This window comes from Lonchura striata, chromosome 2 (genome assembly GCF_050655825.1).
Source record: "Lonchura striata isolate lonStrDom1 chromosome 2, ASM5065582v1, whole genome shotgun sequence".
In the NCBI taxonomy this organism is placed as follows: Eukaryota; Metazoa; Chordata; class Aves; order Passeriformes; family Estrildidae; genus Lonchura; species Lonchura striata.
In genome coordinates, this window is record NC_140704.1 from 91,807,900 (window position 1) to 91,835,768 (window position 27,869).

A 27,869-nucleotide genomic window follows, 5' to 3' on the forward strand; every position below is an offset into this window, starting at 1 on the left:
CACAGGATTTTTGCACCACAGACTGAAACCATTGCCTCACTGTGCCCCTGCCCCAACTCAACAGTGCCTGTATGCAAAGTCTGTTTTCTGCTTGAGAAAGCATGTCCCCAGAGATAGAGAATTAATCTCAATGACTTCACACTCAGTCTCACAGATCAGTCATTTGATAATTAACCAAAAGATTGTTCAGATTTACATCTGAAGTCCCCACGCTTCTCCATTACAGCCAAATTCCACAAGAGTATTTGCCGACCTTTTAGTGCACAGCTTTTCATTCCACTGCACCTCAGAACACTGTTCTTTAGCAAAGATCTTTATGAAGGAGAATTAATTAACAAGGTTTGCTGTCTGGATAATCAATGTTCTTGGTATAAATTGAGCAGAGTTGGAAGAACGCTGAGCTGTTGCTCCTCTGATTTCCCCACACAGAGAATAAAAATAGAAGAAGATCCAGATGGAGAAATATGGTAGGGATCAGATTCCTTCTGAATACAGAGTTTTGGCAACCTCAGAAAATGGGGTGAACATTGCTGCAATATCATTTCCCAAGTGCACTGGGAAAGTTAATGTCAAAATGTCCTCTAAATCAGAGATTTAGAGATCTTAGAAGGAAAGGAAAATGTTTTATTCTGAAGCAACTTCTCATTTAGATATTGAAAGAAAGGCAAAATCAAGGGCAAAAATCTGAGTGAAATGTTTTAATTGTGTTTGAAAAAAATTACAGTGAACAGGCTTAGTTTGTTCTGGGTTTTTTGGTGGGTATGTTTTAAATTTTTCCTCTATGGAGCAGTTTAACAACCTGGTGTCTCTCAGCCCTGTGTAGAGTATTCCTCCCCACCCCTTCCATGCTAGTAATACTTTTTGCTGCCTTTTGAGCCCTAAACGAAAGCCCAAAAAACTGCCAAGCTTTGTGTTTGTCTACCTTAATCCTGCCAGTGTTTTTCTGGCTCTGGTATTCAGCAAAGTGTGCCCCACCTAATGACCCTGCAGACGATTGGCACACCACAACAGTAGACTATAATTTTAAGCTGGAGAAAACCCTCTGGGCTTTATGAAGAAATTATATCTCAATTTTTTCTTTGCATTATAATTTTTTATATGATAGTGGATACAGTTTCCTAGCAAGCAGATGTTTCCTTTAATTGGCATGTTGCCCCTTGCCTCCTGGGTTTGACTGCTTTGACTACAAATTGCTCAGACTCTGTAATTTATTTTTCATCTCTTTTATTGCAGGCATGAATACAGGAACAGGTAAACAGCGGAGCCGTAAAAGTTTCTCTTTAGGCATGTTTTCAACAAAATGCCATCATACACTGTCTGATGATACATGCTGCTACTCAGGTGAAACAAAATGGTGTGAGCAGTCTTGCTTTAAAGCTGCTACCCACCACTCAATGCTGCAGCTGCCAAAGAAGCCTTCTCCTCCACTTACTCTATATCTTCCCTCCTTCTCCATATCATCTATAGCTTCTTTTACGGCACTTAACTTTACAAAACACAGTTGTGAGGCTAATCTTACATGCAATTACAGATCAGTCTCAGTATATTTATTGCAAACTCCTTGAACATTAGGACATTAAAAAAAAAAAAAGAAAAGGAAAAAAAATTCCATTGCATAATTACAAGTAGTTTTTTGTAGCAAATGAACCAGAAATGTGTTCAGAAAAAAAAATAAATAAAAGCAAAGGCTATTTGTAAACAGTTCAAACAAAACATGATGCTGCCTCCAATTAAACATGTCACTGCATTGCTAGCTCTGTTTCAAATGGGCACAAAGGCATCCTGTTGCAAGAGAGTGAAGCCATGAACTGAAACTTTGGAGGAGTTAATTTTCAAATTTTGCACTTCCAGGGTCTATGAAACATGAAAAGTGTACCCACACAATTGGATCTGAGAGAGGTGTCGAATCTCAACCAACATTTCTAAAGAAAACTCAGTTATTACTTTTAAAACAAAATAGTGGAAACAGCTGAGCCACACAAAAACAAAGCACAATTTGTTGGCTTCCGTAAGAGACTGCAAAATGAGAAAATATTTAACTCCTTGCATAGCTATTTAAATGGCCAATAAATTTTGCTGGAATCACCCAAACATGACAACATTGCATTCCACTGCTTAGAGACTTCAGGCTGAAAAGCTGAGATCTGCTGACGGGGCCAGAGCATCACTGGGGGCACTGTGAAAAGCTGGGGCCACCCCTGATTAGCTTTGTCAGCGTGGCTATAGCAGGAGATTTCATCAACCAGGTACTCCCAGTTGGAGCAGGACTATAGCAAAGCCTCTGCACTTATGTCACTGTAAGTTGTTATCCCAGCTCTCTGTTCCCCCACAAGGGATAAAAGCTGTTCTGACAAAAGGATATATCTGGCAGTTTATTTACGCCTAATTCTCAAGGCTTTCACTGGCAGAGCTTGGCTGACCACAAATTGTACCTCGAAGCTGAGCCCTGGATGATGAGTCAGCAAGGGTTTGCAATGTAAACCTAGCCAGAGGGATGGAAAGCAGGATTCATCTCACTTAACTTTAATCATTATAAAGGTAGACACTTAGGTCAGAGGCACCTCCGGAAGACAGTTCCTTTGATCGCTCATCAGGTGAGAGCTGGGCATTTTAATATTGGATGAGATGAACCCTTTCTCAGGAGAGCTGAAGCGACAAAATCCTTTCAGCCACCCTTTACTGTCACCAGTTCTGGAGACCATGCTTCAGAAGGCTGCTGTTCAAATGCGTTATCTTTACACATGTCGATGTACATGATAATGATAGCCTGTGCTGGGCTTCATGCTGCCACAACTACATATGCAAGCTTAAAGCTAGCTCAGATACTTCTGCACTAATATATAGACATACCTTCAGGCAGAGTATCCTTTAACACCTGTAAAGTTTAATTGTAGGGGAAAATCTGCACTATCTGCCCCTCTGCAATATGTTCATGTTGCCATTGTCTTGTTCACAGCAGTTTTGGGTAACAGGTGTCCTAACACTGTAATTCCCAACCAGAGGTGAGGCAGAAGTGTTTCTTCAGAGGATGTGAAAACTGAGATGCTCAAGCATGGCTGAAGAAGGTACATAGTAAGAAAGAACAAGATGATGACATTCCACAGTTATAAGTTTAGTTTGATATCAGTAAAACAGTTTTAGTAAAGTTCCATTAGACTGCAGAATAGGAAACAGTGGCAGCCAGTGGATAAGACACTAAAACACGACAAGGCAACATACTTGGAGTTGTTCTGTAGAAAATGTCCCACAAAATCTGAGCAGCCACATGAGCCTTTCCCTCTTCTTCTGGTGGGAACCAATGAAGGAGGAATCTCTGCCCTTCTTCAGCTATCCCAGAGCATGCCTCAGCTATAAAACGTTGGGCATGTAAGGTAACCTTGGTTCACATTACTGGTTTTCCAGTTCTGACTATTTCAGCTGAAGAAATTTTATACAATGGAAGAAAAATGATGCATTAAAAACAATAAACTAATAGACTGTTTATGAGCCAGAACATCTTGTAGGCTAGTCTGACTCAGGCATTCAGTTTTGCTAAAGGCTTTTGCTTTAAGAGACCAAACAGTCCTAACATGGATCTGTTTTTCCCCCAAACCTGAAGGCATATTGTGGGGTTCCTAAAGTCCGCTCCCTCGCAATCAGTATGACTGAAAGGTGCATTCAGATTTTTTCTGTTTGTTTGGTTGGGGTTTTTTTCCTGGGTTTTCCTTGACAATAACTTTGTGAAACTGTTGCCAGTTCAAACACAACTGTTGCCAGTTCAAACACAACATAACAGGCAGAAAACCAGATTGAGCTAGTCAGCACTTTGCTATTCTCAACCTTACTTCATTTTCCTCTCCCAAGCCAGCATTTCTAGTTAAATTTTTCTTTTATTTGTTCTTCAAAACACTCACACTCACTTGTACAAAGGCAAAGTGTGCTGCTGCTTCTCCCTCATCAATACCTTCTGGGAAGTGGGGAGAAAAGAGTAATAGGAAATTACTTTTGTAACTTTTGTGTCTGTGCATTTTCCCCTCCTTTCCAATTTCCTCACAGGGATTTAATCTTTCTAATCAATTTTTAAGAACCCTGGATTGATGGAGTGGAGCATTAAAACAAAAGGAACAGAAGTGTCCTGGCACTGCAACTAGCAGGTGGACAGCATACAAGTCATACCTGATTACCCAGAAAAGTCAATGGAATGCTCTTACATCTACAGTGCAGATGTGGTTTTGTGGCTCCTTGTGCACACTGCTCATGTTGAGCCACTTGATTGAATTTTGTAATGTGATTTTCTACCTAACAGTTGTGCCATGTATTTTGACCCAGTTTATGACAATCAGAAAGTGTTGTGTTTGGTAGATTTAAATGGGAAGCCTAATGCTTTTTTTTTTTTTTTTTTTTTTTTTTTTTGTCCCAGCAAATATAAAATAGACAAGTAATTTTATACCTTCACACTGCAATCCACAGTCTTACGAAGTTCTCCAGAACTCTCATTTTAGAAAAACAGCAGAAGCTAACTCTGAAGGAAACCCAGTCTCACAGCAATCACTTCCCAGCCTCCACATGAACAAACTGCTTAAGCTGAGATAAAGCCATCATAATCAGTGCCAAATGAAGGGCAATATTTTATCTTAATACAAATAAGAGAACATAGAGTACAGAGAAACAGAAAAATATACATCTTCAGCCATACAAAATGCACAAAAGCTTTCCTGTTGAAAGAATACCTTGTAGCTGACAGTCAGATATTGTTAGTTTTCTAGATGACCCTGCACTACTGAACACGGGGAAAGAGACCTTTTTTTTCCCTAGGAGATAGTTGGTAGCTTTACCTGTATACCATTAATTCCCTCCCTGCAGCTGTGGCTCTGCTAGTGTTGGACTACCCACCCCACTTCATGCCTGAGATAGCTCCACTGGATGTAGAGGCTGCTTCGGTGTTGGAGGTGAATGGAGTGTATAGCCCTCCACAGGTTTGCTGGGACATATATGCTGGTTAGTAGAGTTAAAAATATGGGTATAGGAACAGCTACTCCTTAAACGATCGTTGTTCTTGTTCTTGGAGGGGACCAGTCAATTAATGTCAGTAAGGAAGGTGGTTTTTTACCCAGGAAGGAAAAAATTCTCCTTATGTGAGCTATGTCCACACCACTGAGGCTCTGCAACCTTCAGTGTGGGGGCAGAAGACGTCTAAGCATGGGCTAGCCTTAAAGCCTAGGCAAACTGGAGAAGGTAAAGCTCCTTACTTGCTTTAAAAAAGTCAGTATCAAGCTAGAAAGTCAGTAGCAAATTACTTTAAACAATGGATCTTTTTTACCCATTAATGGAAATACGGTAAGATTTTGTTGAAGGTTTAGGTCAAGGTGATAAACTATAGGGAGTATTGGGTGTGTATATCTGTATGGTGGGATGTGTCCTCCACTTGCAGCTATTTATATCTGTGAGGGAAGGTTAAGGTTAGGAATTTAATAATAAGACAGCCATTTAATCTGTGGAGACTAACAGTCCTGGGGTTAGGATGTAATAATCATTCTTCTGCTTTAAAAATGGTTCTCTTAACAAATAGCAGTAGCTCATTGCAATTTTCAGTTGTACAAAATGACATATTTTCTATGTTACTATCAAAATATTCTGCATAACATTAATTTCTGTGCACTTATTAACATATGTACAGAACAGTGTTTCCCAATAGAAATCAGTATGCTCCTTGCTGATCCTCTTTGCCCTAGATTTACCAAAACCAAACCAGAAATTAATTGTGTTAATAGTATAAAATCTCAGGAGAGAGAAAGGATTGAAGGTTTATTTCCCAGCAGCAAATGAATAAAGGAACTCCTTCAAGTTAAAGTCTAGCCAAGACGTAATTTTAACCAACCGTGGTGAATCCAGGCGAGCCAGGAATATCACACATTTTCCTGATGCATTATGTTGAGTACACAGAAGCAGAGGAATGTAAACAGACAGAAGGCACATGAAAGGCCCCAATCCATTCTCCATCTGACGGAAGTGCGAATTTCATAATTCTGTCATCAAGAGTCTTTTCATCATTTTCTCTCTCTCAAGTTCACGCCTCAGAGTCTCAGCACTGTGTAATTAATGCACAAACAGCCAATTATGGGAACAACAATAAGTCTCAGATTTCAATTTAAAATAATTAACATTTTCAAAATACTAGAGGAGGGGAAAAAAGGGTCAGAGTCAATTCATTGAAAAAGCTGATAACTGATGGCTGATTCAAAAACAAGTATCGCTTGATATTTCTGATGAGCAAACAGAGGCAATAAGAAGCATATAAAAAGATCTATATGGCAAAAGAGTTTATAATTTCATCTAACCCCTATTAAAGGCTACTGATTTCAAAGGAAGCTGGACAAGGATTCTAAAAATGGAGCAGCTACAGCAAATGCCATTATGACAGACTGCTGTTACAGCCTTCTGCTCCTTGGTGTGATCTGATATTGAGGGATATCTATATACATAGATACATAGGTATGCTGAATTTACCGCAGTCCTGCACATATCAGGATGCCATAAGGAGAGCCTGAGGTCCTTGCTCTCACCAATTCACTTCGGAGCGCAGAGGATTTGTAACCCTGAACATGCCCTGGTTTAGTGACTCCATTTCTGATACTGTTTACCATGCTGTTCTGAAAGTTATGTATCTCACACTATTGTAACATAGATTGGAGATTTAAATGGCATTGCAGAAATGTTACAGACCATTCATGTACAAACACGGGTAGAATTACCCACTTGGGCACGAGACATCTTATAGAAGCTGAGTTCAGCACTACAGCTTCAGAATTACTTTTTCACTGAAATGATAATTTTTTTAGATGAGTAAGCAATGTTGAATAAGTGTGCAGGTGCAATTAACCAGCTGCAAGAAATAATTAACAACCAAAAATGAGAATCGACTGTGAATCCAAAAGCATAAAAGATTCATTCATCATTATATCAAAGAAATACTTTTTTCTTCACAAGCCTTGAACTATTTGTGCTCCAGAAGTAGTGACTATATTCATCGTTACATTTAGATTCAGTAAATTATCAGCTTGGGAATTTCAGCTTTGATGAAATTATATAATAAGAAGCCAGCATGCAAAACCAGTAGGATGAAAGAATAGAAAACCAAAAAGAATCTGTCTGTATAAAGGTGGTATAGCTTGTTGATTCTCTGAGAAATTACAAGACCACTGTAGTTTGACACAACTAAAAGAGAAAGAAAAGGAGAAAGGGGAACAAGAAAGAAAACCAATGCCTGTTTTTCATTTAAAGTAACAGACATTTCTCAAACTCAGGTTTCACCCATGAACATCTAATCTCAAAAAAAAATTGCAACAGCAGTTATTAAAACAAAACTTCTGTGGTTCAGACAAAATGACTTGCTTGAGGAAAATCTGCACAACCTTTTTGTCTCCAGGCCATTGGTCACAGAAATGGTACACTGCTGGCTGCAGCAGTTAATTAAGACAGGCTTTTCTTTATCTCAGAGCATGAAAGTATCAGTTACAGATATTTCTTTACATAATCTACCTACTCTGAAGTAGTCAAGCAAAAATCTTTTAATAGAAGAGAAAATGACACTTTATGGCAATTATGACAGAAAAAGGGAAATCAAGCTGATTCCTTTAATGCAGAAAACATCATAGTATTTCTGTGAAAGAACTGCACAGTACCTGTCTGCCAGCGAAATGGGCTTATGCGACGTATATACTGTCTGGACTGTTGGAGTAGGTATAGTCTCTGCCAGAGACCTCAGCACAGGTGATGGAGACACCAGCGTAATCTTAGGAGATGACTGCACCCCACAGCATTGTAATTTGCTGTCTCCAAATTCTGCCTACAACAACAACAAAAAAAACATGTATACACACACAGAGAAAGAAAAAACTATAGATTAGCTTCTACTGGTCTCACCATCCTTCACTATCCAATTCATTGCCAAGCACACAGTAACAGCAACTAAGAATGAGAACAAATTGGAGGCTGTGGCTAAAATCTCTCAGTGCAGCCTCTGCAGAGGCTCCACAGCCACCTCTTTTGATGCCTGAGGGACCAGCCTGATTGCAACATGCGCTGAGTGAGAGGACACGTATGGGACTGGCAGCACTCAAGTAAAAAACATTATCAGTTTAGAGAGTGACACTTATCATTATTGTATTTTCCCTAAAAATTATGCAGAATGTTGACAACATGAGATTTCTGGAATGTTCTTCAGGAATCTTATACAATTTGCTAGTAGGTCCTCTAACTACTCTGTTTTGTTAACAGCTAGGAATCTGGGATTCCTAGTTTCAAAATCTCCATCTCTTTCCCATTTTTGCTAACTGAAACATGCCTCAAGAGAAATATTCTTTCAGTATCCAGTGAAAGGCAATGTTAAAGCAATATTGGAAGTGCAGATTTAAGACAAACAGCAAGCAACCATCTCCTGTCTTCTAGGTGAGATATTTCAGCGCAACAATATTATATCAAAGACAGGGCTATTTTTACAACCAGAGGGGGAGGATCCCTGAAAATCAAACAGCCCTGTTTTGCTTTTTGGCTTGGGCTATTTTTTATGCCAAACCACAGCAGCTAGTGCCTGTGGTGCATGTCTGACCCTGACCTGGGAAGAATACAGAGCAACTGCAATTGTCAGTGTGTCAGGATCATTAAAACATGCTCCTACTGGTATCTATATCCTACCTTTCTTCCTTGGTGAATATTTCTTCTGAACCTGGTTCAGAGTCTAAGGCAGGGAGGAGGAAAAGTGACCATCATAAGAAAGCAGCTATTTCAAGAGAAATATTTTTTTTTTGGTCTAATTATTTCTCAAATTCTGCAACCCTCTGCAAGTGATTCACAAACTTAGTTTAAACAGTGGGAAAACTATTTGATCCCAGGCTTTCCTAGGCTGTGTTAGGTTTGCTTGCTTGTTGTCACTTTTTAACATGTTTAAACACCTCTCTAATGATCCAAAATAACCTCTGAAGCAAAAGGAATTCCATTAATTTCACAAAAATAGTAAAATGGAAAGACATAAAATCAACTAAAGAAACTATCCTCTGTGTAATTAATGGCTAATAGGACCTATTCAAATTATCTGTAATTCAAATTTTAAAACTCAACCTTACAAACTGCAGGGGTATGAAATTTGGTGTCCCTGTGCTCCAAGGACTGCCAGATCTTACGCTGTGGCATGAGAAAAAGACACCACTCTGAAGTGATGCACATTCTCCCAGCCTCACTGGAATCAGCAGTGATGACAAACTACACTTGCTGAAGAATTGCCTTGAGTCCCATAGTGTGTTTGCTCTGGGTGATTATTTTACAGTAGATATCCAAAGCATCTTTTTAGATATATGTCTGATTGCACAGTACACTTAAGCCAAATATTTAACTGGTCTAAACAGATATAATTTCATTAATTTAAATCTATGTGGCTAACATGTCTGAGACTATGACCATCATGTCTGCCATTTTATTATGGAAATCTCTGAAATTCAGAGTTTCTGAGTTGAAGCTTATATATAAACATTACAGGTAACCAAGTCATCTAATTTCTCATCTGATCAAATCAACACAACTGCATATACACCACCAAATCTGAAACTGTACATGAAAGGTAAAGCCTTCTAAACATCACTATTCATAATCCTTTTCCTGCTTAATAACATTCCAATGTTTTCTTCCAAGTTGGGGAGGAGGGAGGGGGAAGTGAAGGGTAAGGGGAAGGAAAGGACAGGAAAAAGGAAATAAAAAAAAAAGGAAAATAATAAAAAATAATTTAAAAAAAGGAAAAAGGAAAAAAAAAAAAAAACCAAAACCAAACAATACCATCTGGGTCTGCATGTGACTGGACAGCATTCAGAGTTAGATCTGCCTGCAACTCCTAGCTACCCTTCCCTTACAGCTCCTGCCTGTGGCTCTCTTCAAGCCCTCAGCACTGCACCAGGATGATCTAAAATGCTGCTGTGGGGAGACGCCTCCCTTTGGGCTGGGACAGAGGGCTGGGAAACACAAGACCAAAGCTACCTAAGTCTCCTAATTGTTTTCCCATCTTTGTGCAGTCCCATGGGTAGCTGCTTGCTCACTGCAGATATTTGTACATAACTCACTAAAAGGAATGTACAGGATCATATGGTGGATCATACATAATTCAGTTTTTATTGCAATGGTATTTTAAATATTTGTGATCTCAGTTTTTCTCTCCACCTTGTCCAGGGAAATGGAAATCTATAGGAAGAAGATGGGATTTCAGAAAAATTAGTCTTAATTTTGCTCTACTTATTTTCTCTGGACAGAACACAACAAAAAATCAACATTTGAATTTGCCATGAAATAGCCATTTTCTGCAATATGGAAATTTCTGTGGGTAAGTATATTGGTATACCTTCTGTTTGTATTTAAGAGTTCTGACACCCCATATAATGAAAATATATGTTATATAGCCCTCCTAAATTTTGCTTTCATCCTAACTGTCAGGGACAAAAAAATAATGTCTAACAAGCAATACTAATTAGTGGGAAAGCAATTTTGGGGGTGCATTATTTTGCTTAGATAAAGGAGTACTGTGAAAAACAGAAGCACTGTAACTTTGGGTGAGTTTATATCACAATCTTATGGTCTGGACTTGGCTGACATAATGAAACATTGATGTGACATTCCTGTGTAATTTCAAATGCATTTAATTAGAGCTCAACTGTGGCACTTACACAACTTGGGAAGGCTAACTAACTCTGGCTTTAAAGTACTTATTTGGAGAAAAAACATATTTACATAAAATCACATGATCAGGTTTATTGTGAAAGAAAAGCCTCTTTCTTTAAATCATTAAATACAGACAGAACCTTCACATGACCCAACAGTGAATTGAGTTACTTATCTTGGATTATATGCCAGATATAGATTGCTGCAACCAGTAAAATTTAAGGTCAAAGCCTGAAATGCTTAATTTTGCAAATGTAACTTTAAAATTACAAGTAATTTTACATGGAGTTTATAAGCAGAGTGTTTCTTAAAGAGTAATTAATTTTGTCATACTTTTTTAATCATACTTATTAGATAATGCCTCTGCCACCAAAGCAAGATTTCTATCATACTTACTTTTTAAATTGTCAGATAATTGTTTTCGGTTTGCACGTAGTTTACCTCATCAAAATCCCTAAGTCATGTCTTCTGTGAAAATTTAACAATGAAGTTCAATATTGGATTAAAGTTCTTGGGTAAACATGAGAGTTTGTACAAGGATACCATTGTAGTCATTCACACACTAACTATAATTCTTTAAAGTTCAGCTGTACATTCAATGAAAATCAGGGCCCGCTTTGTGATGGCACAGCAGGCGGTTTCAGGCAGGAGGCCATGCAATTGCTGGACAGAGGACTAAATCTTCCCATTCCCTTAATGCTCCCTGTAAATATGTTATGGAGCTTCACCAGTGTCCTCTACAGTCCTGAAATGAACAACATTTTGGGACTGACTTCATTAGTGGTGAACCTTGTCCTTTAACTTTTAGTCCTCTGTCTAGTAAGCAGCAATGTCTGAATGCAGACAACATTTTGTATAATAGGAATATTAAATTGCTTCATATTCTTAATTTCAACTTAGAATTTATATTTTTAATTTTTTGAGGACTGCTTAGTGCATAGATTTCTGACACTTAAAAAAATCAGTTGGAATTGTGTTAAAAACACAGTTTTTTATTTGCATGTTCTACTTACAGAAAACTGTGGTACTGTTGTAAAGGGATCGAAAAAAGGATTAGATGTATCAGCAGGGAATGTCTTTATCTTTAAAAAAGATAAAGAAAAAGATGTTACTTTCAGAGCATAAAAATGCAAAAGAAAAAAAAAGCAGCAAAGCATTGCAACTACAGTGACATATCCAACAAATCAGAGCAGTTCAGCAGTGCTTGGACCAGACCCAAAAAAGACCCTTCCAAAAATGCACACAGAAACCTGATGATGAATAGTCAAAGCATAAATATGAAAACTTGATAAATTAATTTTACCATGTAATTAAATATGTTGAGCAAATACAAAGCTGGTTGCACACAATATATCTTCCAATTCTGTCACCAGAATTATTATGTGATTTTTTTCAGCCACTACTACATTTTAAGATATGCAGTATGAAGTGCAGTAGCAAATTTTGCTGTACAGGAACTATAGCTAAGGAACTTGTGCTTTAAATATTTTTAGACTTCCAAATTTTCACTTACACAGTTGCTACAGAAGAAAAACAATCACACAAGGTGGGATCAAAAGAAAATCATACATTAAAAAACCATGGGGACAACTGTTTGTTTCAGGCAACTAGGATGCCCTGTGTTGAGTAGAGGGCTGTGGAAAAAGGATGACCCTTGGAGATTTTTTGAAAAGTGCATGGAAAGAAAGAGGAGAGAGACCAACATATCCATCTGCCAAGAGAGCTTGGTTCATGAGGATATAGTCACTGGTGTGACTAGACCCTGCTGGAAGTCACTTCTGCCCTTAAAGTAGTTTTAAACATTAGCTGAAATTAAAAAGACATTAAAAGTAGCAACAATCTCTCTCCCACTTCATTGTGAATGCTGTTTCTCATTTTCCTTTTTAGAATGCAGACATTATTATTCATTCATTCACAGAGGACAAAATAGCAAATAAACATTTGAATTTTGAACTGCACTTCATGCTTTCCCTTTGGAAAATTATATTTTTCACTGTAAAGGTGTGTTTTTCAATTTATTATAGGAACTGCTGTTAATTGTTTTGTTATGCATGTCTTCAATCACAATTTACTAACTACAGCTATACAACTGTTGTCTAATAATGAGGAAAGCTGCCTTGAGGGCCCCGAGCCCCTGTAGGCCAAAGAAAAACCTGGAATTATGACATCAAATGTAATTAAGTAAATGTACAGTGTTTATTTTGCAAATAAAATAGCAGAAACATATTGGCTTGTAAGGGTACCAAGGGAAATTAACAACTATCTGTGGGCTTGCTTCTGCAAACATATGGAAATAAGCTTAGCATTAATTGTCAGGCTTCTTACACATGAGGAGTATGGATAGCAAAGATACTGCCAAGCATATAAATGCCTTTTTAACAGAGTAAAGGTGTTTGTAAATCAATTACACAGGCATAAATTAGCTAACAACTCTGCAAAGGAGAAATTATTTCAAATCGCAATTTTCCATGCAAATTTATTAAAGAAGTCTTACAGTCCTTTTACAATCCTATATTCATGTTTACTAGCAAAGTGTAGCTGTGTCTGCTGTATTGGTGATCGAACCTAACTCATTAGACTGACAAAATAACTCCTCACAAATTTGGTTTTTTACATTATACCCAGAGCCAAATCTGGACAGCTGTAGCATATCTCACTCTTTTGAGAGATATCAAATACCCATGATCCCAGGCTGACATTCTCAGGTTATGAAGGGTTTACAATATGACGTTACAGTACAAAGTACAAGTGTACTCAGTTACAAATAAAATCTTTGAGCCAAAGACAAACAGGGATGGGAAGTTGGTTGCTCATGTGCCATATGAGTTTGATAACCCACAGCTAAAATCTTTCCAATATTGCTGGTTAGTCTCATTAAGGAAATGAAGCAGTTACTGAACACAGGAAAGAAAAATTATGCAGAATACTGGAGCGTCCACTGAGATTTGGGAGCAGAGGCACATAAGAGGAGTCAGCCTGATCACATGCTGTGACCCACAGCCATGCAGAATACCCTCTTGCAAAACCAGCACTTCAATCTGTGGATGTGCATGAGGCCTACCTATGTATCAAAACAGGGCAAGAAATGGTTAATCTGGTTTAGTTATCAGTGTGAGTCCCTCTCTGAGTGTGTTGTCCTGTTTTAATCTTGAGAATAGGACGATGTTGACAAATGAAAAGATCCCTGGATTATAAACCCCTCAAATTCTGTCCTTTTAAACAAAGTGGAAAGAGAAATTAGGGAGCAAAGGGGGAAAAAACCCATACCTGTGTTCAATGTTCAATTTAAGAGTGACAAACAAATCATCCCACTTTGCTTTTAGTATTTATTCTTCCCTCCATATTTTTTGCCTCTGAGAACAGGCTGCTGTTACTTGAAAGGTACAACAGAGTTTATTGGTTTGGATCAGGCCTTGATTAAATTATTGTTGCCAGTTTCCATAGGCAAGGCAGAGACAACACTGTTGTTGCCTCTTTAGCATTGGCAAGAAGTTCTTATCTATTAATGCCTTGGCTCTTCTGAGCAGGAAGTTGGTATAACATCCTAATCCATACAATAGCAGAAAAAAATATATTCAAGAATATTGTTCAGAAAGAGGATATGCAGGATGAGGAGACAGTAGTGTGGAACACATCACTTTAAAAATTGGTTTATGTGAAACTTGATTTAGACATTTGAAAGGTCTCTTCAGCCAGGAATATACTTCACCTACTTTGACCTAACTTTCCTGAATGTTCACCATGGCCAGCAGTAGCAGTTGCCAGGACCTGGAAGGGGGAAGAAAAGCCTGTGATTCCCACCCCACCACACAAGGAAAGCAGCATCACGGGTGAGTCTCTTCCTTACCCTTGCATTGGAGTTGAGTTTATTGTGTAAAGTCAAAAATCTCAGAGTATCTCAGAAAGCAAAACAACTCCCTGACCAGAATCTAAATGCTATGCCTTCCCCACAAAGCCTCTCTCCCTGTCCTAGGAGGAAGACATAGCATACCTTTAAAGATCTCCTAACTCACATGGAAGAAGCAGACTCTTAACTTTCCCAAGGTGCTTTCTTCTCCTTGTCATGGCAGCATCAGTTGAAAGATGCCACCTGGGAACTGAGAACAGAAGAAGGGCAGAGCCAACTCTACCACCTACTTCAAAGTTCCTTCAGCATCTGCAGTTCCTCCAGCATCTGGAGGCTCTCAGCAGCTGCCAGCTTTTACCTGGGATGGCCCACACAAAGGGAAAAAGAAGAGGGAAGAGGAAGTGGGCAGTTCCATGGACAGGTTGATCTCATGAAGCTGATCTCTAGCTGCTCAGAGAAGTAAAACACAGTAGCTGTCAGTGCATGGATTGCCTATAGACAACAGTGAGGTTTGCTGTCTGCTTTGGTATGAAACAAAACAAGCAACATCTTTAAAGTCCACAGTTGGGCACAATTCCTGTCGTGGCAGATGGAGCAGCAGTCACCCACATTACTCAGATGGGCATTTTATGGTACAGTCAGGCTCTTCCACAAGAGCAAAAGGGACTAGCTGGTGTCACAGAGGCTACAGAAATAGCATGAGCAAAAAGATGTTAGAGCTGTGCCCTCCTTAACAGCACAGACAGGCTTTTAAGTACACAACTTGATTTCAAGCACACTTGCTCTCTCTGTAGGAGTGACAACAGTCTTGCAGCCAAAGTCACAGCATAAAACAACCTTTAAGGCAGGCCCCATGAGACACTGTCAGGTTGCAGGGACATGGCATGAAAAGAGAGTGAAGGCTGGCATTCCAGCAGCATCTTACATGCTCAGGGCTTGTTTCATAACCTGAAATGCCCCTTGCTTGAAAGGTCAGGGTGCATTATCATAGCAGGACTACTCTGACAAGTAGCTCCTTGCCTAGAATATTTACCTTGGCAAGTTGAGAATTTACTAAGCTTAAAAGAACAGTTGACTCTCATTAAAAAAAAAAAAAAAAGTATTGGCATAGTCTCAAGGGAAGTACAATGGTTGAGTAATCTTTAAGGTGAAAAGTCTGAAAACCAGTCAGATAAAAGTCCCATTGATTTTTGTGGGGAAACAAAAAGCAATTTGTTCCTCTGTGGATAATTTTCTGCTAGTACTCAAAGATTCTTATTGCATTACTGCTGTCCATTGGAGTGGATTCCTCCAATATCTTGGAGGACTCTTTGACACAGCCAGAAATAATTAACAGCGCTGATTTTCCTTGATATTTATATAGCAAGGGAGAATGAAGAACAGTGAAAGAAGAAAAAGGACAAAAGGACAGGAATCTTCTCATTTTCTTTGCATTTGTGCAAAGAGTTCTTCTGGATGAAATTTCAAATCTCAGTAAATACAATTGCATGTTCCTGAAACACTTTTTAGATGAGTTAGAAGGAAAAAAAATGTAACTTTCTCATATAAACAAATGGAAGTAGAAGGAGATAAAGAAAGAGAACTTTTGTTGAGTTAATTGATATAAAATCAGCTATTTTGGTATTTCTATCAGAAGGGAATATTACAAATATTCCTTGCTTTGCCAAAAAAAGTGCTACTTTTAGGAGGAGTGAGCTTAATTTGGATATGTTCCCTTGCCTTTGGAATATCACTGCCCTGGTACAGTTATCCTTCCACAAAGGTCCAGTAATATTTTCTGCTGTTGACACTGCTTCACTGCCATCCCCTGCACCCTGACCAGAGGCATTTGTGCCACTATGGTGAGGACATGTGATCTCAGTGGGTTTGCACTGTCACTTTATATACTGACCAGATGGAAGACAGACTTTAGTCCAAATACTTCCCATGCATTGCATCAAGAAGAGGCAGAGCTGCTAACACCTGAAGCAGTGTCATAAATAAGGCCCTTAGGGTACACATAGAACCAGAGGAGTATTCTGTTATGCTTTATTTCAAAATACATAATGTAAGTTGAATACCTTCATATCTATACAGCACAGAAACTTGTTTCTACTCATCAAATTAGAAAAGGACATCAGCTGAGATGTCTGGAGGATATCGCACTAGCATGCCCCTGTCCTGTCACGTGACATAACTTAAAAAATACCAGTTAACCATTAGGCCTGGTTTCCAAAACCAGAGTGAAGATTCCAGGGTCCACAATTTTTCAGTAAAGCTCCTTGTCTGCTATCATTTCAGAGGCTGAAATGAATACTGAGGCAGAAAATGTAAAAACCCAAAGAGTTTCTGGTATTTTTTACCATGCGATATCTACAGGGACAAACAAATTCTTTTGGGTGGGAGCAGTTTCAGGCTCAAAGGATCAAACACTCAGATTATGTCAACTCCAGTTCATGTCCTTCTCGTGTGGCAACATAACCAGCATGACAGGTAGGCACAATCACTGCCAGCACAAGGTGAAAATCAGACCAAAACAGTGCAGCAAACTTGCAACAGGGCAGAAACATAAATCAGCAATACTATTGACTAATTAGTCTTGGAAAAAGTGTGAACTTAATGCCCTGTGAACCATACTTGGTGAAAATCCCACATGTGTTGCATCACAGTACACGTTCTTTTCATGGGATGCAAGATTTTTTCTAGTTTTTGAATTGATATCCAGGTGTTGGTGTCAGCAGACAGATTTTGTTCACACTCATTAAAGAGAGCACTTTTGCAGAAATGTCCTGTTGAAAACACCCTGAGGCACCAAATGAGATGTTTCTTAAGAAGATGGGTTTCTGCACAAGCCACTAAGCCAGGGAGGAAGAAGCTACATGTTCAGAACATCCCTGCCCTGTCATTTTCTCTGAGGAGACAACACTGGAAAGTCTCCGTCATAGCTCCATCTGGTATTTGGGTCTCCCTTACTCATCTTGCAAAAAACTAGGGGAGTCTGGAGTTCAAGGAATACAAGGATATTCATTGATTCCTAAGGACCACATAAGTGAATCCAAGTCTTTGACTCATCTGATTTGGTGTGAGTTTCCACAGGACTGCTGTACTGCAGTACAGAGTCTCCTTCATGAGAGGTACTGCTCAATTCCTTCTGGTGAACTGAAAAAAGCTCTACTTTGACAGTTCCATGTTCATTCCACATTATCTTTGATGAGACAAGTTCTCTTAGGGCCCCCTCAAATGGTGGACTTGCCATTCCTCTGCTCACTGATGTACACCAGCCCTTCTTTGGACCTTGCTGCAGGCTGAGGCCACCTGTCCTGGAACATGACCTGGCAGCATATACTGCTTCTTGATGTCTCACCAGCTGCTTGTACTTTCCTATCCATCAGGTATCTTCCTTCCTCTTAGAGGGACACTGTGCAATGCTTCCTAACACAGAGGCATTGTCAGGAGGTGGCTACGTGGGTCCTTGACTGTGCTCCAGTGACTTCTGTCTCCCAAATTGTTGTCAAGGGAGTTCATGGGAGTAAAGATGTAGAAGGTTCTGTCTCTGTTAAAGCTTGGATTTGCTGCAGTTATAGCATTTCACAGATACTTTCTGCATAGTAGTTTGTGGCTGCAATATAAACTATACACTGTTTTCAAGCTGGTCTACCTAAATCACAGTAGTTAAGATGCTCTGGATATAATCCTGAATCTTCATGTCATCTTCTGTAACAATTTACAAGGACAGCCCTACAAATTTGGTTGGTGCTAGTATTTTTCTTATGCTATCTTTAGGGATCAAGTACTCTAGATTTGCACTATAAGGACTGTAATTACAGGATTTCAAAGGTATTGGGAGAGCATGAGGGATGACAGTAATAGTGTTATTAAATCAGTCCAGCATCTCTACAGCACATTGGAAGAAAATGCATGTCCTGGATAATTTTTAAGACATAACTTTGCCTTGTGAATATTTTTGAGAAGATATTCTTCAAAAGAATACAGAATAAGAACAATTCAAATTCGACAAAAAAGACAGTGTCCATGCTCTCACAGTCTTCAGGATTTTCAGTACACTTTCGTTGGTGCTGTGAAGGTGAGCAAGCTTAAGCAGAACATAACCACAGAATGGGCTGTCAGCCCAGTCACCATCCCCTGAGGAAAATGTGGCAAGGCAAAATGATGTCACAGTCTTGGTGGGTTGGCTAAAATGCAGACTAAAGATTTGCTTGGTCTTTGTTTAAAACAGAGAAAAGAAGCAAAACTAGAAAGCAGTAATTACCCATGGTATATGGTTGCTCTCCAGTAGTTCTACATTAGTTGCATTTCTGGTACAGCTAATGCAAAGTTACCTTTTTTATCCCTTGGCTTTTACCAATAAAATCAACGGTGATCCAGTGGCAGGTGCTATACCATGTGCTTAGCCAACAAAATCAAGTAGCATCTCTGCCGATGGAGGCTGTTTTCACAGAAGAAAGTCACTAAAGGTGGATAACATGAAGAGGACGAAATGAGTATTGTGATTCCTTCTGGTTGAGAGTGCCCCAGGTAAGACATATACTTCCCAATTTCACTGCCAGCAAACAGACTGCATTTTGTACCAGATGGAAAAACTCACCCCTCACCACACACGATTATTTCTAAGTATAGACACTGATGGCTCATCACCCAATAACTTAGTTAGTCAAGACTTATTAACATGGACACTTTGAATCCAGGAACATTCCCACAAAGGCTGATTAGTAACCATGTAACACACCTGCCCTTTTCTAGAGCCCTCAGGATCACATTCCTCTCTTGAAAAGTTATGACACATTGGCACAAATAGTGTACTGCTTGACCTTAGTCCAACACAAACAAATAGTTTGTCTCTCGATTGTAATCAATCACTACTTGTGTAAGAGCAAAAGCTGGCTGAAAGTCCTTTAGCATATAGAAACTCAACCCATCACAGTCTCCTTGAATGTCAAGATAGTAAGAAATACTTTGCACCAATTTTCTGTCCTATTTTTCTGGGCTATTGAGCTCTGATAAATCCCCAGGAGTTTATACAGTTCATTATTATAAAGGAAAAGAATAGCACAGGTAGATTAAAGTCAGTGGAGCTGCAGAAAAAGTTAAAATTACAAACTGATGCACTATTTATAAATCTATACAGAAGAACACTTGAGTGTATTTTCAACTTCAGCATGTGACCAGTCCCAGGTACTACCGCAGTCTTAATCTGTGCATGTGCCTACAAATTCTGGTGACCTCTCACAAGTTATGATCTCAAGTACACATAAGAGTGCTGACTGCTGTGCTGTGCTGCAGCTGTCTCACTACTCTAAACATCTACTCTGAATTAAGCTTCTATAAGACAATAATAATTTCCCATCATAATAGGTCACGTTTTCCAACATGCATCAAGGAAGCAGAGTATTGCTTCTTTAAATGTAGTGGATGCAGAATTATTTGATCCTACCAACAAGACCAGCTGGAGTAGAAACTGAAAGTCCATAGCAGAAAGTACAGTAGAAACCAATGTGTTGCTTGGTTTAAGATACATGCATAAATAAATTAAATCCCATATCTAGTAAATGTTTTGTGATAAATGTTATAAATAAAAACCTATTTACTCATAACCTCATTCCCTTGACTATGAATCATTCATATTGCCAGCCATCAAGCATTAAATAAACACAAAGTTTCTGTCTTGACTGCAAGTAAAATCTAGTTGTGTTCAAACACAAGAGCTCATTAGGCATATACAGATTCAAACACCTGCATTGTAATACTGTGCCAATTCAGCGCCATGAAATACATCAGATGTCTCTGTGTCTGTGGGATATTACCCTAAAAGCCAGTCTCCCAGTCTGAGACACTGCACTCAGGTCTGTCCCATGGCTAAAGAGATTAGTCCTAGCCAAGGGATAAAACAAATCAATTAGGGCTATTAGCACATAACTCACTCTTGCCCATCCTTAATTAGGAAATAAATACCTCCTTTGGACCAAGAGCACAAGTACAGAACTCTTCTGCTTGGCCCAGGAATGACAGCAGTTTCAATGCCAGAAGGCTGTTCTCATTTGAGCAGAGTTCTGCTTCTCCATATTTTGTTTTTTGAGCAAAGGATTGAGAGGATCCATTATTAAAGACATATCTGTGAAGGCAGCCAAATAACATTATAATGTTGCAGGGAGCAGGAAAGTAAAATGGAAATGAGACAGAGGCCAAAAAATAACAGTCTGTTCCCCAGAGATCTGTTTGTGGCACCTCTTCAAGGGAAGAAATACACTATGAATAAAATGCTACAAACAGATCCTGGTCCCTAGACACAAATTTCCTGCCCATCCCAACAGGAGCTCACAGGCAAGCCAAACTGGGCCTGAAAACTTCCTGTGAGGCATGTTTCGAAGACCACTGGAAGAGAATACCCCTTCTCAGCACCATGTGCTGATGGATGAGGTGAAAACACTGTTGTCTGGCAACCTCTGCTGATCTTGTGGTCCCTGAGAAGATTATAGCTTACTCCTTCAATTCAGAAAAACCATGAAGTCTTCTAAAATGTAAAAGGAGCAAAAAATTGGTCCAGTCAGGTTCATAACTTGGGAATGATGAGGGAGCTTACAGTGCTTACTTTTAAGTTTCTTCAGGGATAGCTGCAGGCTAAGATCCAGGATACTCTCTTTTCTTGGGGGAGGCTAAGAGCAGGGTGCCATTCTGATTTATTGTTGGGTTTTGGTTTTTGGTTTGGTTTTGGGGTTTCTTTTGGAATCCTATGTCTGGCACTTTTTGAGTGTGCTTTCTATGAGCTTGGGAACTAACTGTTCCTGGTGCAGGAATATGCCCAACCTGAGCCACACTGCAGATGTACAGAAAAATCTTTATCCATGCTGCTTCACCACCCCTGCTCTTGATAAGGAAGAAAAGAGAAAGCACAGTTTCTTCAACCCTTTTTCCAAACCAGTAGCAGCAAGGCAGGAGAGATCTGAAGGGCAAAATTCCTTTAGAGGCACACACAAACGCGAGCTCTCCTGACCACAGATATTTTGAAGAGAACAAGCTTTGTTTGAAGTCTGGGCAGCTCAGCCACTGATGCAAACACATGGATTCTCCCTGCATGTGAGCACTGGAGCTTCGTGGTGATAAATTTTGACAGTTTGCTCAGCCTGGATGCAGCATGAAATGAGTGCCAAATAGTGCACAAATTCAGGTGGTCGGAGGCCCACTGTGCTTGGCTTCCTATGACTTCCTATCTCCAGCACTGCCAACAGGGCTCTCAGCAGAGCATGTGCACATGGCTGGCTGTGTATGGCAGGTGGCAGGGCCAGCTCCTTCATCACAATCCATCCTGGCAATATCTGGTACTTGGCCAGAAGAGGCCAGATGACATTCCACAGCACTGGAGCACTTGCAAGATTCTAGTCAACCTTTTGACAAAGGATCAATAAATAACATTAACTTGCTAAATGAGTTTTATAGACATTTTCTTTCCTGACCTCACTGGCTGTATCTCCTAGAGAGTAGGGGCATTTGGTCTTTGTTTGCTGAAAATGAGAAGAATGTTATACCATAAAGCATATACCATAGCTCTTCCACAGTGATGGTTTTGTGGACAAGTTCCAAGGAATAATTCTGAGAAGTATTCAAGAACTGTTTTCTATTAATCAGGCTTAAGATGGTTGTATAGAATATCTACCTCTGTAGAATTTTTCTTCCTCAGGTCAAAACAGTTTAGCTTATTTATTCAAAGGGTCATATAAGGGATATGAACAGAAGGGAGCCCTTCCTACTGAGTCCATTGGTTTGCAATCCAGTTACCATGATAAGTAATAAATTAGAATTAGGGAACTCCTGTTTTCTTTCTCCCACAATTAAATCACAATTTTCTTCTATGGTAATTTTCTTTTTCTGCAATATCTGAGACAAGGCACAGAACTATAGAATTACCATAGATGTGCTGAGGTTTATAAAAACTTCAATTTTATCAGTTTGACTTACTGGTTATTCTGCTATTGCCATTCCTCTGAGTTATAAGATTTGTACTAGGCTTTGTATAAAGTCATAGCAAGTGATCCGTCTGGATGTAAATCTCACAAATCAATGATTGTATTTCTGTTTTGGTTTTGCTTGCTAGTAGACAGACTACATAAAATAAAACATATACTATGCTTCAGTAGAGAATTTACACCATGTTGTGAATAACAGCAAAAAGCAGAGTAGGCCAGAAGAGAAAATCTCTGGTCACTTAGGTAGCAATTGTGGTTCATCAAAAAGGACTGTTACTGCTTAGGAATTATCATCAGAAAATGCCTATTTTTAAAAACTGAATGTGTTACAAAAGAAGTAGTGCTAATTCAATTTTCTCTATATTTAAAAAATAAATTTTAAAAGGCTTCAATCAGCACTTTGTCAGTGCAGTATTAGTGCCTAATTCAGAAATGACATTTTGGTTGGAAATGTGATTTCATTGAAATTAATAACCTAACATTACTTGAAAATGAACCACTATTTAATTTCAAATTGGCCTGATCTTTCTATCTACCCATCTTACTACTCTTTGACATTCAGTTCAGGATATTTTCCAATATAGGCTTTTGAAAAGAAAATATAGACAACCAGATTTTACTTTAATCAAAGAAGAAAAAAAGTATTTCCTATCAGTTCTGATTATTCAATTGTGTGGCAAATGAAAAAGAAAGTTACTTGATCTTTTTGCTGGTTTTACAAGTTGAGTCACTCAGCCAGTCAAAAAGCAGTTCAGAAAGCAGATGCTCCCATTTTCTGCTGAGGCCTGAAGACATTCAATTGAAATTTTACAGAACAGCTAAGCTGTTAGTATCACACTTTTTATCACACTGGAAAAATGTGAATTAGAATTACACATATATCAATTCATTAGATGTCTGGAAAGAAAACAAACACACAATAGTTACTCACTGAAGTCTAAATGCAATTGTTACTAATCACAATGAGGAAGAGAAACTGGGAACTTTGCAGCTGCTGAGACAAAAGGAATAATGTACTTCTCAGATCAAAAGAAAGGTGATCAATATGCCTTTATCAAAAGTCTTTGTGACATAATAGCTTCATCACTGTACTTTTCTCATTGAGAGCAAATATAAAAAGATATATCTGGCTTCAGTCTTTGCACAGAAGCTGAGCATTCCTGTATCACATTGATTATTGTAGAGTGGAAGAGGAGACTCAACCAGTACAAAAAGATGATGCTTTATACTTTATGTCTGAAAAGCATTGTCTCTGTATTGTTCACTTTTATTCTTCTTAGGCAAATGGTCCACCTGCTTACTGCTGCTCAGAACATGGAACCTATTTGCTTTACAAGTAAAGCAATAATCTTAAATAAAAAAGATGATGAGCAAAAGTATGATTGAACATATCAGACCTGATTTACAACAATTCACAGGTTATAAAAGCTTTATTAAAGATTTGCCTTCTCTGCTTGCTGTAGGAGGTAGATGCCAGCTCGTTTAAAATCTGTTTGCTTGCATTTACTTTATTCTTTTTACTTACTCTGATGTTGATTTCAAGCAAAAGAGAAAGCTGCCACTGGAATGATCCTTTTTTTTTTTTTTTTTTTTTCTGAGGAGGCAGGAGAAAGGGATTTCAGGTAGTTTTCTTTTTTTTTTCTTTTTTTTTTTTTCTTTTTTTAAGCTTCAATAATGTTCATGACCATCAATTTTCTGCACTTCCTAAACACTGCGGAACTTGTGGCAATCTGTATCACTACAGAGGTACTGAGAAAAGCTCTGGACTAAAAATGATTAGTGCACTAATTGTACAAAAAAGAGAAGCACACAGATAATCTTGGACTGCCCTGTCTGTGGTGTTTGGCAGATGCTCTCCATCACCAGGGAGCAGACTCCCTGGACCTTACCTGTCAGTCGGCCGCAGGTCACCATTACTGCAGTCAAGCACATCTTATAACATCTCCTACAAATTGATCAAACTTTACAGTAATTTCAACAACCACAGTGCTTCCTTTTGGAGTACTACTCCAGAAACTACACTGCTTGCAAATGTACTTTATCACTCCTACAGTCCTCAGGAGAGCCATCTATGAAACCCTGGGGTTTCATAGATTATTTGACTTAAAGCTAAGTAATTTTGTTTTTAGGGTTAGTGTTCAGCCCCACCAAGCTGGAACAGATTAAACCATCCAGCACCCATCTACATGTGCAGTTGTGACACCACAACCTCAGTCCTTCAGCTTCATAGGCAAGTCTGGAAGTGGCCACTGAACCACTCATTGTACAGGCACAGCACACATCCCACCACTGTGCAAGCATCTCACATTAGCTACACAGCATTTTCTGTTTCTGTCTCTCTGCAGGCACACAGGTTGTACAGGATCCTCCAGTTGTCTGGTGTAAATATCTTCTCAAATGAGATCCCATCTGCTCAGCCCTGCTATGGAGTCCAGCCAAAGTCTTAAGTTCCAGGACCAGCTCTGCTTGCATGATCTGGCAGAAACCAGATTTACTGATAGGCATTTGCACATTTTATAATTTCTATAAACATAAAGCAGGGGCATGGAATGCCAGAGAATGGTTAGTACAGCATATGAAAAACCACAAAAGGTGACCGAAAAGTAATTGCACGTGGCAGAATCTATAATCTCTCCAGGGAAAAGATTCTGCCCTCTTGATCCAAACTGTCTTCTGACCCTACCTTCATCTCAAGTTTTTTAAAATGTTAGCCAGTGGACCATTGATTATTTAAAATAACTGAATTATATGCTACATGCCTGTACTTTTTTCTGTTTGACACCTTTCCCTATTTTTGGAAGCTTTTCTTTCTCATATACATATCATATCCAGTTTGTCATGGGGTCCACAGGTGCAAAGTCAGAAATGGATTTCACTTTGTGGATCTTTTTATTTTTTTGAGAATTCACTTTAAATTAGTTAAAGAAATAGAGAAGTGTTGCATCATCTGTTATATACCTACAGTGAACCAAGTTGTTCTGCTCAGCATACAGATAACAGGGGGAAAATATATTGAGCCAACGAATTTAAATTCCTTAAAACAGAGGAAAAATAAAAAGTAAATGTAGAAGCTTACAGTTCACCTTTTAGAATTCTCTTTTTTTTTTTATGCACTGACTGCTTCTATAATGGATGAATGGGAGAAAATCCCTAAATAGCAAACCCCTAAATAGCAGTAAAAGAGTTTCAGGTAATTTAGTGAATTTTAAACTAAGATTCAAGGGGCTGTCTCTGAGCCTGACACTCAGTTATCTTGCATGTTAGTAATTCAACAGACTGCTTATGAAACTGGCATCCACCAATAAAGCCCTGTACTTTGCAGAGCTACATATTAGTCACAAGTCCTATTTATAATTCTTTATGTATTCACCCATTTATCTGGTTGCCCAAAGACTATGATTGTTCTAAAATGTTCTAAGTCCCATCCCTAGTTACTGACGTGCCTTATATAACCTAAATGATGCACAGGTAACCTGCAACTGCTTAATTCAAGCTGTGTGCTCGCAGGAGCCTTGTGCTGGATGGACCCCAAGCACATTTCCTGCAAATCCCCAGTCAAATGTGTTTTGCTCAGTTTGACTGAGCCTTACAGTGCACCCCTTTGCAATGTGTTCTCATCCAGCTGGTGCCCTTTTCTTGCAGCAGAAAAGAATGGTCCTTTGCAATATGAGTTAATTTAGAGTATTCCTTGAGTTCACATGGAACTAGATTTATTGCCTGTTGCTGTATGTTTTTTGTATTGATGTTTTTTGCCTTAGCAATTGCTGTTCTTTGCTTTATCTTTGTTTAATATGGAGTTAAAGGGCATGAACTTGAAACTGGGAATAAATGTGCATCTGACATCCGGCTTGCTGCTATTTATCCTTCTTATTTCTATGTGTAACAGACAAACTGTTTTGCAAATTCTTTTGCTTATAATTGGCCATTGCATATAAGTTTGAGTGAGCAATTGAGAAGCTGGCTTGAGAAATATAATTTGTAATATTCCCCTTTGAATCCATTATATACTTATTACATCCAATTTATCTTATACTAAGAAACTTGTTGTTGTTGTTGTTGTGATGAAGATGTAAAAGAAGAAAGGTCCTAATTCTGAAATATATCACCCAAGTTTCAAGAGTCCTATTTTTTCTTCAGTATGTAGCTTACCGTAAGTGAAGCATTTATAAATTTTTCTCTGACTAAGCTGTTTTAGAGATCTTGGGGGCATGCAGAGATACTTGATCTATACTTTCAGTCAGTTAGATAGTAGATACATGCTAATGTTCTTATCAAATATCAGTCTTGAATTAAATTACAGTCACTCTTGTTTAGAATTCAATGCCTAAAGGACTGATTATGGCGGTATTGGAGTTTGATGTTTGCCTGTCACTGTGTTATTTGGCTTTATTGCAACCTTGCAAAATTTTCATAAAAATTTAGCAACTAAAAATTAAATTAACTCTTCTTTATTAATATAACAAACACTAAAGGGGAGTGGAATTAAAATATACGTTATTATTTTGATCTACTCACTACCTCTGGCTCACTATCTACTATCCACTGAGAGTTTGCAGGGATGTTTAATCACTTCCATCAAGATACAAAAACTTCCAGTTTCTCCCTGAGCTGACTCACTTTTGACCTGGTTACCTTCACTTTATTTCCAAAATAGTAGATGCTAATGCATATAACTCTATACACTTTCAGACTAAGCGAGCTCCCTTAGGATGAAGGAACAGGACTGCATACCCTAGCAATGCTATCACTGAAATAGACATACTTGTTTCCAACACATCCTAAATAAAAAATACCTGGTATTACACTGAAAGCACTTAATTTTCATTTTTAAACTAACATACTGGTAATTTATACCCTTTAAATGTTATATCTCAAGCTTTAAACAGGCAAATAATTTTCTACTTTCTGTTTTCCACCAATAGATGGCAGGTGAAGCTCTAGAAAATTATTCACTTGATACAGCATGAGATAACATATAATTTGAAAGTACACAGCTGACTGTAAATTACTGCTCTCTGATACCTCTTTAGATGTGATCATGACTTAGTCCTAGCCCATCCACCTTGCATTACAAACCCTAGTCTAATTTTAGGAATAGCTCCATGTTGTATGTTTTACTCTTATTTCTTTTGTCCCACCCCAATAGGTCAAATTGAAGTTTGTGCACACCGATTTCTCTCTTGGTCAAGAAGGTACTGTCAGTGTGGTGCAGCAGCTGTTACATTTATTCAGTGTCTTGAGACTGAGCTTTCTGTAACTAAACAAGAAAAACTCTGCAGTCATACACATGTCAGAAATCACACAGATTGTAAGCTGCAATGGAATAGCTTAAAGCTCAGTGATTTCCAGTTCCAGAAAAGCTAGAAACACAAGGAGGGAGCACAGGA

At 38.6% G+C, this 27,869-nt stretch overlaps 1 protein-coding gene and 1 long non-coding RNA gene across 7 annotated transcripts in view; one reads left to right on the top strand and one right to left on the bottom strand.

Annotated features, from left to right (window-relative positions):
* Nucleotides 1-683: 683 nt before the first annotated feature.
* Nucleotides 684-27,869, bottom strand: part of EPB41L4B (erythrocyte membrane protein band 4.1 like 4B) — a 167,866-nt gene continuing 140,680 nt past the window's right edge. For 5 of the 6 annotated variants that reach the window (XM_077784967.2, XM_085571768.1, XM_077784973.2 and 2 more), the window contains 3 exons: nucleotides 11,691-11,759; nucleotides 7,662-7,825; nucleotides 1,208-6,067 (listed from right to left, as the gene is read on the bottom strand). In XM_077784967.2, the coding sequence (XP_077641093.1) occupies nucleotides 5,998-6,067; nucleotides 7,662-7,825; nucleotides 11,691-11,759 (303 nt within the window). In that variant the 3' untranslated portion in view covers nucleotides 1,208-5,997. Of the gene's footprint in view, nucleotides 6,068-7,661; nucleotides 7,826-11,690; nucleotides 11,760-27,869 lie in introns of all 6 variants that reach the window. The other variant, XM_085571769.1, reaches the window with a different exon arrangement.
* On the top strand, nucleotides 7,816-26,329 carry LOC116183237 (uncharacterized). Its single transcript, XR_004147810.3, has 2 exons — nucleotides 7,816-10,342; nucleotides 14,427-26,329. It is a non-coding gene; the product is annotated as an uncharacterized LOC116183237 (long non-coding RNA).